The 15109-nt window shown below is 30.1% G+C and overlaps 1 protein-coding gene across 1 annotated transcript; it reads right to left on the bottom strand.

Moving 5' to 3' along the window:
• Positions 1–11236: 11236 nt before the first annotated feature.
• LOC123291694 (pituitary homeobox 1-like) lies at positions 11237–14609 on the bottom strand. The gene is made up of 2 exons (XM_044872068.1): positions 14164–14609; positions 11237–12359 (listed from the first exon to the last, which is right to left on the bottom strand). The coding sequence occupies exons 1-2, from the start codon at positions 14607–14609 to the stop codon at positions 11402–11404; spliced, it is 1404 nt and encodes a 467-aa protein (XP_044728003.1). The 3' UTR covers positions 11237–11401.
• Positions 14610–15109: the final 500 nt, after the last annotated feature.

Raw genomic sequence — 15109 nt, 5'->3', positions numbered from 1 at the left:
TTATTCTTTGGAGTCAAGTTTGATTTTGATGGGTCTTAAGTACTTGTTATCAGTTTCTGTTGGTACATAGATTATAAAAAAAAGTCAATATCATCTTCAATTTCTATTTTGATATTTATTAAACGTACCACGTAATATTACTTCCAAAATTGTCTATAAGAAATATGTATATGTGTACGCAGCATGTAGTATGTGTGTATTTCTTTATTGTCTTTTATTTTCCAAACCGCTCAATTTTGATAAGCAGGTATGTAATCCTACAAAATTTGGGTCACATTTTTCAAATTTGTGATCAAAATTAACCTAGCTCTAATAGGTTTCAAGAATGTGGAGTCCTGGTCCCGGAATCAAGCACATAAATTATAGCTAGGGAAAAACTAACATGACAGCTGAAAAGAATGACCTAAAATTAGTGGGTTGAAAAAATTCCAATAAGATCGGATCAAATTTGCCGATGTTATCACAAAAATCGAAATTTTGAACTTTATGACGTCATCAGAATCCAAAAAATTTTATTTTGCTCTATCACATCCAAATTTTATCCAATTTTGTTAAACCAAGTATGTAATCCTACTAAATTTGGGTCATATTTTTCAAATTTGTGATCAAAATTAACCTAGCTCTAATAGGTTTCAAGAATGTGGAGTCCTGGTCACGGAATTTATATACCGAAATTATTTATTTTTTAACTGTTGGGTTGGGTTATGTTGGGATGGGTTATGTTGGGTTGGGTTTAAAACAAAAAATTTAATTTTGCTCTATCCTTTCCAAATTTTATCCAATTTTGATAAACTAAGTATGTAATTCTACTAAATTTGGGTCATACTTTTCAAATTTGTCATCAAAATTAACCTAGCTCTAATAAGTTTCAAGAATGTGGAGTCTCGGTCCCGGAATTAAGAACATAAGTGATAGCTAACGAAAAACTGACAACACAGCTGAAAAGAGTGGCCCAAAATTAGTGGATTTCAAAAAAAATTCCAATAAGATTGGATCAAATTTGTCTGTGTTATCAAAAAAATCGAATTTTTTAACTTAATGACATCAGAATCCAAAATATTTAATTTTGTTCTATCACATCCAAATTTTATCCAATTCTGATAAACCAAGTATAAAATCCTACTAAATTTGAGTCATACTTTTCAAATTTGTGATCAAAATTAACCTAGCTCTAATAGATTTCAAGAATGTGGAGTCCTGGTCTCGGAATTAAGCACATGAGTGGTAGCTAGCGAAAAATTGACATCACAATTTGAAAAGAATGGCCCAAAATTAAAAGGTTTGTACTAAAAATATGTTGCTAAGGAAGATGATCAACCATGTCTAAAAAGGTATTCAGGAATCAATGTCAGCACCATGCTGCAGCAGGTACAGCTATCCATTTTTTAAAAGTAAAAACAAACTTAACATTACCTACCATTCAATCAAACTGAACTGAAAAAAAAAATGTTTTAATAAAAATGATTAAAGAAGAATATTAACCTAATTTTAGATTGATTTAATAATAAAAATAAATTTGTAGACACAATTTATTAAATTATTTACTCATTAAAATTCCATTTCGTGATTTATGATTGACAATTTAATAATTTTTGACGAATCTTTTTTTTTACTGATGGTGTGTGTAGGTAGAATCATCAGGTCATGAAATTTTATATAAAATTTTAAATGTTTTAGCCTTAGCCGTGAACCGATGGATCGGTTCACTAAAATTTATTACTTACTTACTATTTTTAACCCTAAATTCAAAAAGAGGGGTGTTATAAGTCTGACCGCTATGTGTTTGACCGCTGTTTGTTTATGGCATCATAGTTTCTAAACGGATGAACCGATTTTGATTTTTTTGTTTGAAAGGTAATTTAATGGAGAGAGTTCTTAGCTATTTTTCAAGGGCAAATTATTTCTGTTCCCTTCGTTCTTCTGGAATGAGAAGGGAAAGCTTATGAATTCGTATTGGGGAGAGTAATTCTTAGTGAGGAATTCTTAATGAGGACGTGCTCTTGTGATTATAAGACTGCGCCTCATGCGGAAGGTCGCCAGGTCGAGACTCATCATGGCCTACAAAGTTTTTTTTGACTAATTTTAACTTTTTAATACATAATTTGTAACTAATGGAATAAAGTTCGTACCAGTTGGCATATGACACCTCTCGCTCGCTTAATTAATGGTCTACCTATATGGATGTAACCGAATAATACAAGCTACCCACTCACAATATCTGGGCATGTTTTTTTTTCTTCTTCGCGGACGAGTCCATTTTTATTAAAAATATCTAGTTTGATCATTTAATTCAATATACATTTAACACAATTATGACATACAATATAAAACAATTTTTGTATAAACATTGTCTTACAATTAGATTAATGGACGTTTGTGGCACGCAATTCACTTGTCTTAGCGCGCCCAGATATTACGGTCTATAGCTCAAACAGAGCAGCCGTGTTTCAAAATATTAATAAGAATAATTCAACTTTTTTTAATGAATCAAATTTAATTTTTTTGTTTTTGCCATTTTCTAAGACCTATTTCAAGAAATAATTGAGGTGCCTATACTAATTCCATGTTGTAATGTGCTACCAATATTTTAAGCCGGAATTTGGCAAAAAAAAATCATCAAATTATAAAATTCACAATTAAGAAAGTTATGTACTAGAGTTAAATATTATAAATATTTCCATCAATATAATCTTCTAAACGACCCTTTCACTTTTATATACAAAAACCATAAACTTATGAGAGAATCTTTTCTTATCCACTTAACCTCTGTATAGATACTGAATTCAATGAGATATTGTGGGCAAAATTTAATAGAAAATTTTACAACTTCATTTAATATTTGCATTGCTCTGAGGAGAAAAGTTATTTGAAGATTTTTTAAATGTAAAGCCCTACTCCACGGTACCACAAACAATATCTTACAAGGTGGTTCAAATCACATATTATTATATACCCACTTTCCATTTTTTGCTATCTGCGCAAATGATCCTCGCTGTTCAAAGCGCAGTGAATATAAAAGAAAAAAATATGATCCAAGTATATCATCAAAATTTCATTAAATGGCAGATTAGGATAGAATAATGAAAATTTTTCAATTTATTTTTTGTTTTTTGTGCCTTGTCTAGATATAGTGTTACAATTTTAGAAAAACAAGGTCTTATTGTGAAAACGGTTAACATTACTCGGGAAAATTATGGTAATATTCTATAAGAGATGTTTAATCGTTTGTCGATTACATGTAGCATGCTACAAGCCGTACCGATCCATTCACAGTTGGAGAGACGAAGACACTGTTCAACACGTGTACTTATAGAATGCGGCAAGGAGACATATTTTGAGTCACTTTATCTTCCCTCTATGGAAAGACAGTGTGTAGTCTCCGTCAAATCCGCCTACGACATGTTGCCTCAAAGTTGCCTCTGTGAAATTGTACCTAAGGGAAACTCATGTCACGCGACATATCCTGCTTCACCATAGAATCTTTTGATCCTCATTTCCGCGTCTCATATTGCGAAAGGAATTTAGAAATCCTTAAAGATGTTTTGGGTATGGGAAAATATCTGGTAGTGTATATATGGAGGTACAAATTGATGTATTATCACTTTATAAAATTTAATTTTTTGCATTTTTATAATAAAAAAAAAATAAAATAAATTTCATTACAAAATATGAAAGTATTTTTATTATGTTGCGATTTGTGTGTTGTTCGTCACCTCTTTTCTTCAATATCCACACAATCAAACGAAGCAACGATGAATATCAAGTCTCAGTCAATAACACCTGTTACAATACAAAAGGTTAAAGTATCCTACATACATTTATACAACGATTTATTATTATTTTATTTGACCATCACGATACAAGATACAAATATTTCAGATATCTACATCCGTATACAGTCTTGTAGATATCAATACAAAGTGTAATAGGTATAAGTAGGGGAACGTGGGGTAATTGGCACCATCTAAGGAATATTGTTAATAAAACTCATAATTTCAATAATTTAAATTTTTATTTGGCATGAACGTAAGCTGAACTAACCTGGTTACCATAAAATCATGGAAAAGTCTAAAGCCAAAGCCACATTTGTGGGAAAATTAAAAAAATTCTGGATTGTGCCTTTTAATTACCCGAACGTTCGGGAAATAGGAGCCAATAAATGTCCCGTTAGTCGAATGGAGCCATTAAAATTTAAGTTATTCTAGAGTAAGTAGTCTCATCTTTGATATCAGTGAGTCTCAAATAAATCTAATTTTATTAATCAAAGAATTAAATAACAAAAGGGACATTCGGTGTCAAAATGGTCTCGTATGTACAACCATTATGGCATCAAGTGCAGCTAGCTCCCGGTGGTCCATCTTTTTCTAGCTGAGGCGAGTGGCGTTGGAGTGGAAAACTAAAAAGAAGTGGGATGAAAATTCCTGGAGCACTCATGGCACGTATTACGGTAATATTTTTTCCTATTTGCCACGAAACTTAAAATTATTAAAGGTACGAAGAATAAAAATTCTGCGATGGGATTGAGAGCCATACTGCTCTCATTGCCTGGATTAACCTTCAATCGAACAAGTAAAATTTCAAAATTACGTCTCCTAAACTATCAAAATTTCAATAGTCATACCTTCAATTATATAGATTTAGAGATATAATTTACGTAAATACAATATTAAACGTATCTATTTTAATGCTGACCTGAAGCAAAAGCACATCATATCCCTACCCTACAAATTTGTATAATAGCAGTTTTTGTCATGCTTTAAGTAAATTCGATACAGACTTTCTGTTACATTATGTATGTTTGTATGCGATTAAAATATATTGATACTTGAATGAATACCAACCACTTTTCAATTGGTAGTACGCTAATATTATGCATTTCTTCTTATACAGCCAATTTGACCTACAGACCATTACAGACAGGCAGACTATGGTGCTTCACTTTCTTTAAATTTATTATGACTACATTTCACAAAATGACATTGGAATTTATTGTAATGTATACAATTATTTTGCAAAATTAAGGGAGGTGATGAAAATGGTACAAAAGGAACGAGACGTGTCGTGAACACCCGGTAGGATGATTGTTGTGGCTAAGGATACATTTTGCACCAGTGAATTAAACAATTTTAAATATAATATTTATTTATTTGAGGTAAAAAATACAACTGGTAAAAAATAACATTAACAATATTTTTACTTTTTTAAATATATGCGTTCGATGTTAATTTGTTCACTTTCAACTAAGTTTTCGAAGTTGTAACAAAGTTACACGGCAATTCGTCACATTTATTGCCTTTTATTGCATAAAACAATTTCATGAATTCTTTCGGGCCTCTTGTTTCCTCATATGATCTAAAATTAAATAAATTTCAAGCATAAGCTAAGATATTCGAATAAGACAAATAGCAAAAATAGCATTTTAGAAAAATCAGTACTTACTGACTGGCAATCAGCCATAAAGATTTTTGTAAATTTGTTGCACCAGGATCACGTCCTTTAGATGCTGCTTCACATAACAACCTTGTTTGATGACACCCGGATGTGTCTTCAGATCGACCTTCCAGTAGTTCGATGAGAGTATTGTCTACATCTAGTAATCTTGTTGTTCTAAAAAAAAAGTCATTAATGTCTAATAACCGTATACACATCAAAGAAAACAAATTTCATTTTTGAGGGATATAGCTTGGAGTTGGTCAGTGATTTCAAAAAAAGATTTATTTGATATTAATCAAATGAATTTATAGAAAACCCACTTTTCGACAAAATTTTACGATTTATTTTTCACAGGCTAAGAAGAAAATTTATTTAAGTCGAAAAGTAGGTTTCACAATAGTTTAAGCAATAGAACTACTTTAATAATGTTTTAGTCTTCTAGATGAAAGTATTAATTTCCAAATTCACTTGAATACGACAGAATCGAGGCTCATAATAATTTCGCAGTCTCTGACAATTTGTTTAATAGAAAAGAACTGAATTTCTCTGGCAGCAGTGGCAGGCATGTAAATCATCTTTTATTTTCTAATCTATGAGATAAGTTTACTTTTAAATACTAACTTCAAATTCGTCGATTCATTATTCAAATTACCAGGTTGCACAGTCAAAATTGTCGGTGTTAACGCTGTCAAAAACAATCCAATTGGTAATAGAGTTGTAATAAAAGTTATGACTTTCTTCCACGGTGAAATTCCATGATGTTCATGTTCTTTATGAGCACTCGGAGGTAAATAACTGGAGTGCGATGGTTTACCAAAACTTGGTCTTTCTAAATCCAAACTACCATGTCCACTTATATGAAATGGATACGGTTGATCCTTAACCAAAACTGGATTTCTTGATTCTGGTATCCCAACAGAACTAAACCATGTTCCCACTCCTCCTGAATATGGTTTTTTGGCAGAGGTACTTCCACCGAATGATGTAGGAGGTAAATACTCACCTGAGTATGGTTTTTTTGCCGGTATACTTCCACCAGATGATGTAGGAGGTAAATACTCACCTGAGTATGGTTTTTTTGCCGGGATACTTCCACCGGATGATGTAGGAGGTAAATACTCACTACTTCTAGGTGTGGAATATGTCATTGGAACAGGAACAGGGGCTGGTGGTAAATATGGTCTTAGATTATTTGTATGAAATAATTCGGAATGTACATGTTTTGCTTCAGGATATGCCGGAAGAACAGGATATGTATTATATTCAAATACTTGTGGACTTGGATTAAATGAATTATTTTTTTCGGGAGTACTAATTACTGATGACGGAGTTGAAGCTGATGAAGTAAAATTTGTACGATCATCATCATGAATTGATTCGCGATAATAATTGGGTATTGTTATTCGTGATGTTTCTTTAATTTGGATTTCTGGAGGCGATGCCAATGACGCATTTATGTCAATACGTGTATTTTCTGGATTATGATCAAAATCTTGTGGATCATCAGTTGTTGTTATACCATTCTCTTCAACATCTTCTTTCACTTCGATTGAAGTGACTGGGATGGTAATTACAAGAAGATTTATTAAAATTATATGACATAATTTATTCTGCAACAAAAATTCATTTTATGTGAATATATAATTTTTGGTTTTGAATTGTTCTTAGCTGTTGCAATCGAAATATCGATATTTAAGGAAAACTAACTGGTTACAGCCTTTGGAAAAAAACCCATTCTTGGTCCTTACTGCGAAAACTTAAATTTTTCACAATATTCGGTATGTTTCTATAGTTTTCAAACAATTTTAGCAAACTATTCATGTTTAAAAAACGCAATATTAACATTAAAAAAAATCATTAAAAAAACACTTACACAAAGCACAATACGTTTTAAAAACTTAAACATTTTTTCTTAAAAATGTTTTAAACTGATGATCTCTGTTTACTGTTAACAAGTACATTGATTGTAATTTTAAATAAAAATAACGTAAGCAGTTCAATTCAGATTGAATTTATAAACATTTTCAGTATAATTTCAGTGAAAAACATCCATAAAGTAGGGAATTCAAATTAAATAATTCACTTTAAGTTGCATATTATTTTATTGTACAGTAATCGTAAAAATATTATGATACATACCTAAATTTTATTTCTGTGAATAAGTATAAAATCTATTTTTTCATCATAAAAATATTCTACAAATTAATAATGTGTGTTGAGCAACAAATTATTTTCAAAATAAAATCTAAGATATTCAATTAATCCTTATATAAATTTTATTTTTTATATATCCCCGATAAGTATAGAATGTCTATTCTTGATTACAATAATCGGGTAATAGGAGATTGTGTAGGCTCCTATTGGCAAATGTCCATTGAGCAGTATTGCATAACCCAAAAAACTAAAAAACAACAGCCCACCAATAAAAAAACAGGAAAAAACAGTAGATAAAGAGAAGAAAAGCAAATTTCATACTTTCCGCATATAATTGAAACAATTACCTACTTTTATTAGGTAGCACGACATTGTTATACTATATAATAAAAAACCAAAATCAAAGTAAATTATTTTCCACTTTCATCCTCATACTCTTCGGATTTAGTGTATAACTTTTTTACGCAAACAGATGTCCATCAGGACACAAAGAACCCATAAACAAGTAAGTTTTCTGGGCATTAGCTTACGACCTATAACGGACCTCTTAAAAAATTATACGTGTTGAGTAACCCTTCTAAAGCGTGTTAGTAATACTCTAAGTTTTCATTTTCTCTAGCAACTGCGTTCGTGTAATATATTTTCTTCATTATAAAGTATAATAATATTTTTATAATCACTGTATAATATACATAAGTACTATGATGTACTTAGCATACGTATTGTTTAAAAAAATAACAATAAAATAGCGTTAAATTATGTCACAAGCGTGAATTTTGAAAGTAAAATAATTTGATCTAATCAAATCATCTCTACTTTGAAAATTATTATTTATTTATGTATTCATTGTTAACTGTATAATTGTCATCAACAATGATAGCAAATTTTACTAACTATTTTTATGATGAAACAATAATAGAACATTAAGAACAAATAAAAGAATTATGACAAGAAGATTTAATCAACTTCTTTTCAATAATAACAATAGTATTTTCCATTAGGTTTCCAGAATCGTGACGACGAATTCAGAATGACGATGCCCCTTGGACACCTTGTATTTTATTTTGAATACAGTGTTTTGAATTTTCTATTATATTTTTATTTGCAGTAAATTTAAAAAGGACTAAATAAAATTAATATATTTAATTTAGTGTCCCGGCGCTAAAAAACCCTTTTTACAATACTTAATTAAAACTTTTTAAACCAATTTAGTTAAAAAGTTTAATAGATGTATGTAGTATATTCTACTTGTAAAGCTTTCTTGTAACAAAATTGCCTATAATGGAAATGTAAACCATTTTTGTTGACGTGATTACTCACCTATTGGAGAAGCAGTGAACTATTAAAAATTGTATTTTACTAATATGGATAGTTCATATATTGGCCGATAGATGTCTTTATAAGATTACATATTGTCTAGTCCTCATTTAAACATTACAGAGTATGGCTTCATCGCTACAATGTAAATTAGAAATGTGCCGACTTGGAAAAATACTATTTCTAAATCGTGTGAGAAGAGTCGAAAAATATTAGCAAGAGACCTACGTTTTCTATCTTTGGGCGTGTTTCAATTTTCAATTTAACGAGAATTTTCTGAGCTACCGTCGGTATATATGTTATCATATCATCAAAGAGACCTTGTATTTTTAGTCAAAATTTTACTAGAAACTATTGCATCAAAATCAGTAAAACAAATTCTCCTGTTACACTTTTTTAAAATTTTCTTTGAGGAAAATGAGTGAAATCTCAAAAAACTGAAAAAAGAAAACAAAACGCTGTCTGCGTTTAATCAAATCCGAAAAAAAAGAAACATGCCCAGTAGTTTACATAATGACTTTAACAGTCAGTCGGGGCCTATTAAAATCTAGAACTCAAAACGTAATAACTGTTAAAGTTGCTTTGTGAACTACTGGACTTGTTTCTTTCTTTTCTCTTTCTGCCTCTTTAAAATACTGAGGGCTATGAAGTAGGGTAATTAGATAATGAAGATAAATAAGTAGATAAATGTACTAATAAAAAGGCACTTATTTTATTCTAAATTTGTTTACAATTTTAAAACGTAAGTATTATAATTTGTAATGATTAAAAAAAAAACTTAACACTTTTATATTTTCCTTATTATTTACTATTTAAAAGTTAATAGCACTTCATTCAAATTAATTATTACTATCCCCAGAGAAATAAGCCTTAATTATCGACTTGATTGCAAAAATTAGATACCCAAAATCCTTGCGGCATTTTATTGTACTGTAAGTACTCGTAGCGCAAGCTTATAATTTTTTATATAAAAGCTTATAAGCATTTAAGATCAGTTGGCATTGCAACTTTTGCTCCGAGATAACTTTATTTCTTTTCTCAAGTATTTCCTAAATTAAAAAATTATTTTTATATTTATTTTCCTTAAATGTCTATCAATGTTTACCTTCGATGTTCCCGGTAAACATTTATAATTTTACATTAAAATATAGAAAAAAATCATTTAAGAAGTCGCAACGCAGCGAGCGCTAGTGAGTGCTTGAATTACAATAAGTAGCTCAAAATTTACCAAACAAGTTGCATATTTTTCTTGGCGTTTTCTCTCAGGCTATATTCACAAATAACATAAGATATCACACAAACATTTTGGAGAAACGGTTACAATAGAATTGGCTAATTTTTTTTTATGATTTCATAGACAGAAAATTAAAATTATTCAATTTTTATACCGAAACTATTTTTTGTAAAGCTTGTGCGAGATCCTTCTTTAAATATTTCAATTTTCTATAGAACAAATTTGAATTTGTAAAATAAAAGGTATTTGTTCCTGAAAATATTGACTTTTGTCGCTCTCAAATAACAGCAAACATGCAAATGAATTTAGTTCAATTCTGAAAAAAAGTTATTCGATAAAAATTCGATAAATTGAACACTAAATATAAATTCTAATTTTTAATTAAAGTTTTTTAAAAAATCGACGTTGAACGGAAATGTTTTATCTATAATAGTTATTTAAATTTATAGATGTCTACACCAAGTCTAGATCGCTAACAATAATTGAAAGTACGATATTTCATTTCATTCTGAACTGTAAATAAATGAATATACAATTATTTTTTCTCGAGCTTTTTAATTTCCTCTTTTTACAACTTTAACTCTTAACCAGCACTGCACCCTCAATCATTTTTGTCTATCGTTTTAGCTAGTTTCGTCACAAGGCTGACGATCTAACTATGCGATCAAGCTGTAAAGACATTTATAATAAATTGGTACATTTATTTACAAAAATAATTCGAATATTTAGCCGATTATTTTCTCGGTTCTCACTGATTAAGAATTACCAATAATCACTACCGCGAAAAATCGGGAAAATAATCCAAATGTGTGTTATTAAAATTATTAGAATGATACTACATAGAAATTAGAATTGATTATAATTCTGTATGGTAACCACATTTTCTGAATTGTCTTAAAAAAAAGTAATCATCCGAAACTGTTCCATTTAATTTTTTATATGAAATCCAAATACAAGGTATTGAGAATTATTCTCGATTTTATAGGATTCTATTTTCATATTTATTTCAATCGGCAGTTAAGCTTCTATGTTAAAACTTATTTTTGCTCAGATTTTGAGAATTTTATAAAAACTAGTGCACTTGGCACATTAGCTAATGATATAGAGTTTCTTTTCTTGATTTTTTTTTACGTGATAGTTATTCCAAATAATTAAAATAATCAGGAGCAATTGCTGTGGTATCGATATGCAACAATTGATGACCATTGATCTTCGTTGAACTATAATCAACATTAAAAACATTTTTATATCGTATCATTCTAGTTAATTCAAAAAAGGGGGCAAAGTCACGTAATTTTGTTGATTTGAAACGGGACTACTAGTACTGTTCGAAGTTGGTTCACTTTTAATTTGATCTTTTGCACCTTGTTGTCCTTGCAATCGAGATCCATTTGGGGATCCCAAATTTTGATAATGATGTTGTTGATCATTAGCCGCTGAACTTCCACCTACATCATTATAGCGCGTATCTTGTGATGGTGACGCGGACATATTTGGATATTTATCGATAACGTAATCACATGTGATTAATTTTCCATTATCACCGCCACTGCCACTGGGTGAGTGTGCTTGAAGCATTGAATATTCACGTACTGAGGATGATGTGGGTGGACTGTGTGTTGATATATACGATGACGTGTCATGTGGGGTACTACGTATACTCGAGAATAGTTGCGAATTAACACCACCAATATCGTGGGGATTCAACATTGTTGTATATGAAGAATACGGTGATGGACTTTGTCCTACAGAACCACCAAATACATTTTGTGTTGTGTATGGACTGGTGGCATTTGAGGACGATGGACTTAACAAATTTAAGTGATGTGGACTTAAATCATACGCAGATTGGTAGCTCCATGTATCAATCATGTTTGGAGCCATAACCGCTGCCGATCCACTATTCTGATGTAGTCCTTGTGATTGGGTACTAAATGGGTTAAGCGTAAAACTAGAACTCGTTGGTGAACTAGATCCGATATTTATACCACCTCCACCAATTACCGAATTAGCGTTTGCTGTGGCACTACCAATGTAACCAGTTTTCCGTGGTGGTTCACGTTTTCGCCATTTAGCACGTCGATTTTGAAACCATACTTGCACACGTGATTCACTTAAATTTAATTTACCAGCTAATTCTTCTCGTGCGAATACATCTGGATATGGAGCACGTTCAAAAGCTCGTTCTAATTCTTCTAGCTGGTATGCCGTAAATGTGGTTCTGTAACAATGAAATAAATTTTAAGATTAAATAACTCTTGAGAAATTTGAGGTTTCTTTTCGTTTTCCATAGATTGACTTATTTCTAATGACTAAAAATTGATGCCTTTGGGTATACAAAGGACGGAAATTGTCCAAGACCCAAGATTTACAGCTATGGGTAATTACCGAGGTATGAGAAGTAGTTAGCTTTCCTAATCCTCACAGGGAAAAAGTATAGGACAATATTCATGAAACTAGACCATAGAGCATAGGCCAGGAAGTTGTGCGAAAGTTGAAATCATGGGCGAAGTCGCAGATTTAGCTACAAACAAAGTATGAGTTTGCTTTACCATGAAGAGAATATTTTTCCTAGATCACCCAAGGTATATTTATTTCATAGAGTTCAAAAAATTGGTTTTTCAATAACTTCAGTTTTATCATAATTTTTTATTCTTAAAATAAATAAATGTACCCTTAAAAATTCATCCCACATTTAAAACAACTGACATTAAAATTTAACTTTTCAACAATAAGTTTTTTTACCTTCTGCACACACAATAGTCAATGCCTTTTATCCCCTTCTGTTTGTTAAATACCCTTACATGGGATAGTAATACAATATATATTACACGTACACATATCGACTTAAATAAGGGTATTTAATTAATAATAAAATATATGGTTATACCATGACTTAAGTGTAAATTTAACCATATGGGTCCTATATGCTTATGAAATAAATACCACGTTTCTATTAATTTTGGTCACACTTATGGTGTAATTATTAAGTTTATGGTAATTAATTGTTTATAACAAATATTGAAAAAGTTATATTCATTTTCTGATACAGTTTGTGGTTAAAAATTTTATAAATAATCTTTACGTTTTTATTTTAACTTCTAAAAGTGCAATTTATAATTTTAGTAGTTTAGGACCAACGGTTACACGGTCAACTCACGACAAATAATAATTTTAATTAATTAATCGCCCTATTAGCTCATTTGGTTAAGGCGTAACCTATTCTGTTCGCGGTATGCTTAGGGTAGCGAGTTCGATTCCCGCCGTCGCAACAAAATTAATTAAATTAATAGCTGTGATGGGCTATGTGTAGTGTATGGTATATGCATGAAGGAGGTGCACTCAGCCTCTGAAATTGAGGAGCTGATAAATGAAATTATCAGCGGAAAGAGAACAGCGGATCAAAGATATTTGAATGGTACAAAGATCGAAAAACAATAAATCAAAGCAGCTCAATTTGTTTAATTGCTTGTTGTATAAATTTTTCCCATTTAATTTTTAATAATTTGTGTGCCCTTATGTATAAGGTCCAAATAGCTCGAATTAAATCGACCAATGCAGATAAAATTGAAGTTTTTAAATTTCATAATTTTTGATAGTTTTTTTTTTTTTGAATGGTAATTTAATGGAGAGTATTCTAAGCCATGTTTCAAATGCAAATTTAGGATTCCGTACCCGAAAAAACCTAAAAATTAGCGATGATCTTCCCAATCGTCTTAGTTTGGAAAAGGCAATTTAATGGAGTGTGTTCTGAGATATGTTTCAAGTGCAATTCGAAAAATTTATCGAGGGTTTCTTAAATTTTGTAAATTTTACTTTACCTCAGACTAATGAATCTAAGATACTAAAATGACTTTTGTTTTCTATGACTACATGTTACTATGTAAATGTTCCGTGTCAGTTTTAGAATAAGTTTTGAATGCTTATTCTTACATTAGGTATTTGAATATTAGTATTTATAAGATTAAAAAAATGTAATTGATGCTATCTTAAATATTTCAAACTAAAAATATGCGAAAACTTACCGAGTTTTCTTTTTCTTAATACCATTATTATCATTTTTCTTTGATTTATTATCAGTTTTTTTCACTGTATTATTTGTATTTGTATTACACATCACAGAATTATTCGGAGATGATTGATTCGACGACAATGATGAATGTTGCTGTTGATCAATACATACAGCCATCGATGTATCATTTGCAGAATCAGTTTTACGTTTTGAATTGTTATTTGTTTCAATTCCACTATTTTGTTGTTGAAATAAGGGACCTAAATCGTGATGAACTAAAGTGTTATTTGCTGACGGATTTCCTTCTAATTTAACACTTTGAAACATATCCGAATTATGATGCTGTAAACCAAGCATTACTTGTATAGAATGTACATTCTGTTGACGATGCGATAAATCTGATTTATCGGAGAAATCTTGGAAAATTGTATCATCAAATGGTCCACCTGTTGATTCCATAATTTTCAACCAATGGTTTTTTTAAAGTATTTGATTTATTATTTAATAATTAAAACAGAATATTAAAATAAAACATGTGGATTGATTTTGATGAAAAGAAATGTTATTTCTTATTTCTTTTTTTTTTAGCAAAAAAAGGATAAAAAAGTGTAAACAAAAAATTATTTAAAATATACAATTTTTCTTTTAATTAAATTTGATTTAATTTGATGATTAATTTAATTTGGATTAATTAAAAATAATTTAGTATAAAAAATTATTTTAAATTAACAAATATTATGGTGTTTGTTAATATTAATTCAAATCAATTTATTTTTAAACGACGAGAAATATTAAATGCGAAAAATTAATTCCTCCAATTTTATCCAATAAAATCCAATCAACTTTTTAACTAACTTTAACTAACTAAACTGTGAAACTTTATTTAAACTGTTAACTAACAGCTAACTAACTTAATTCACTATCAAATTTTAACAAATGATCTCGTACAATCAATATAC

The sequence above is a fragment of the Chrysoperla carnea genome, chromosome 2 (genome assembly GCF_905475395.1).
Source record: "Chrysoperla carnea chromosome 2, inChrCarn1.1, whole genome shotgun sequence".
Lineage (NCBI taxonomy): Eukaryota > Metazoa > Arthropoda > Insecta > Neuroptera > Chrysopidae > Chrysoperla > Chrysoperla carnea.
The sequence above is the reverse complement of the archived record's forward strand: the minus strand, read 5'-3'. Positions and strand labels throughout refer to the sequence as shown.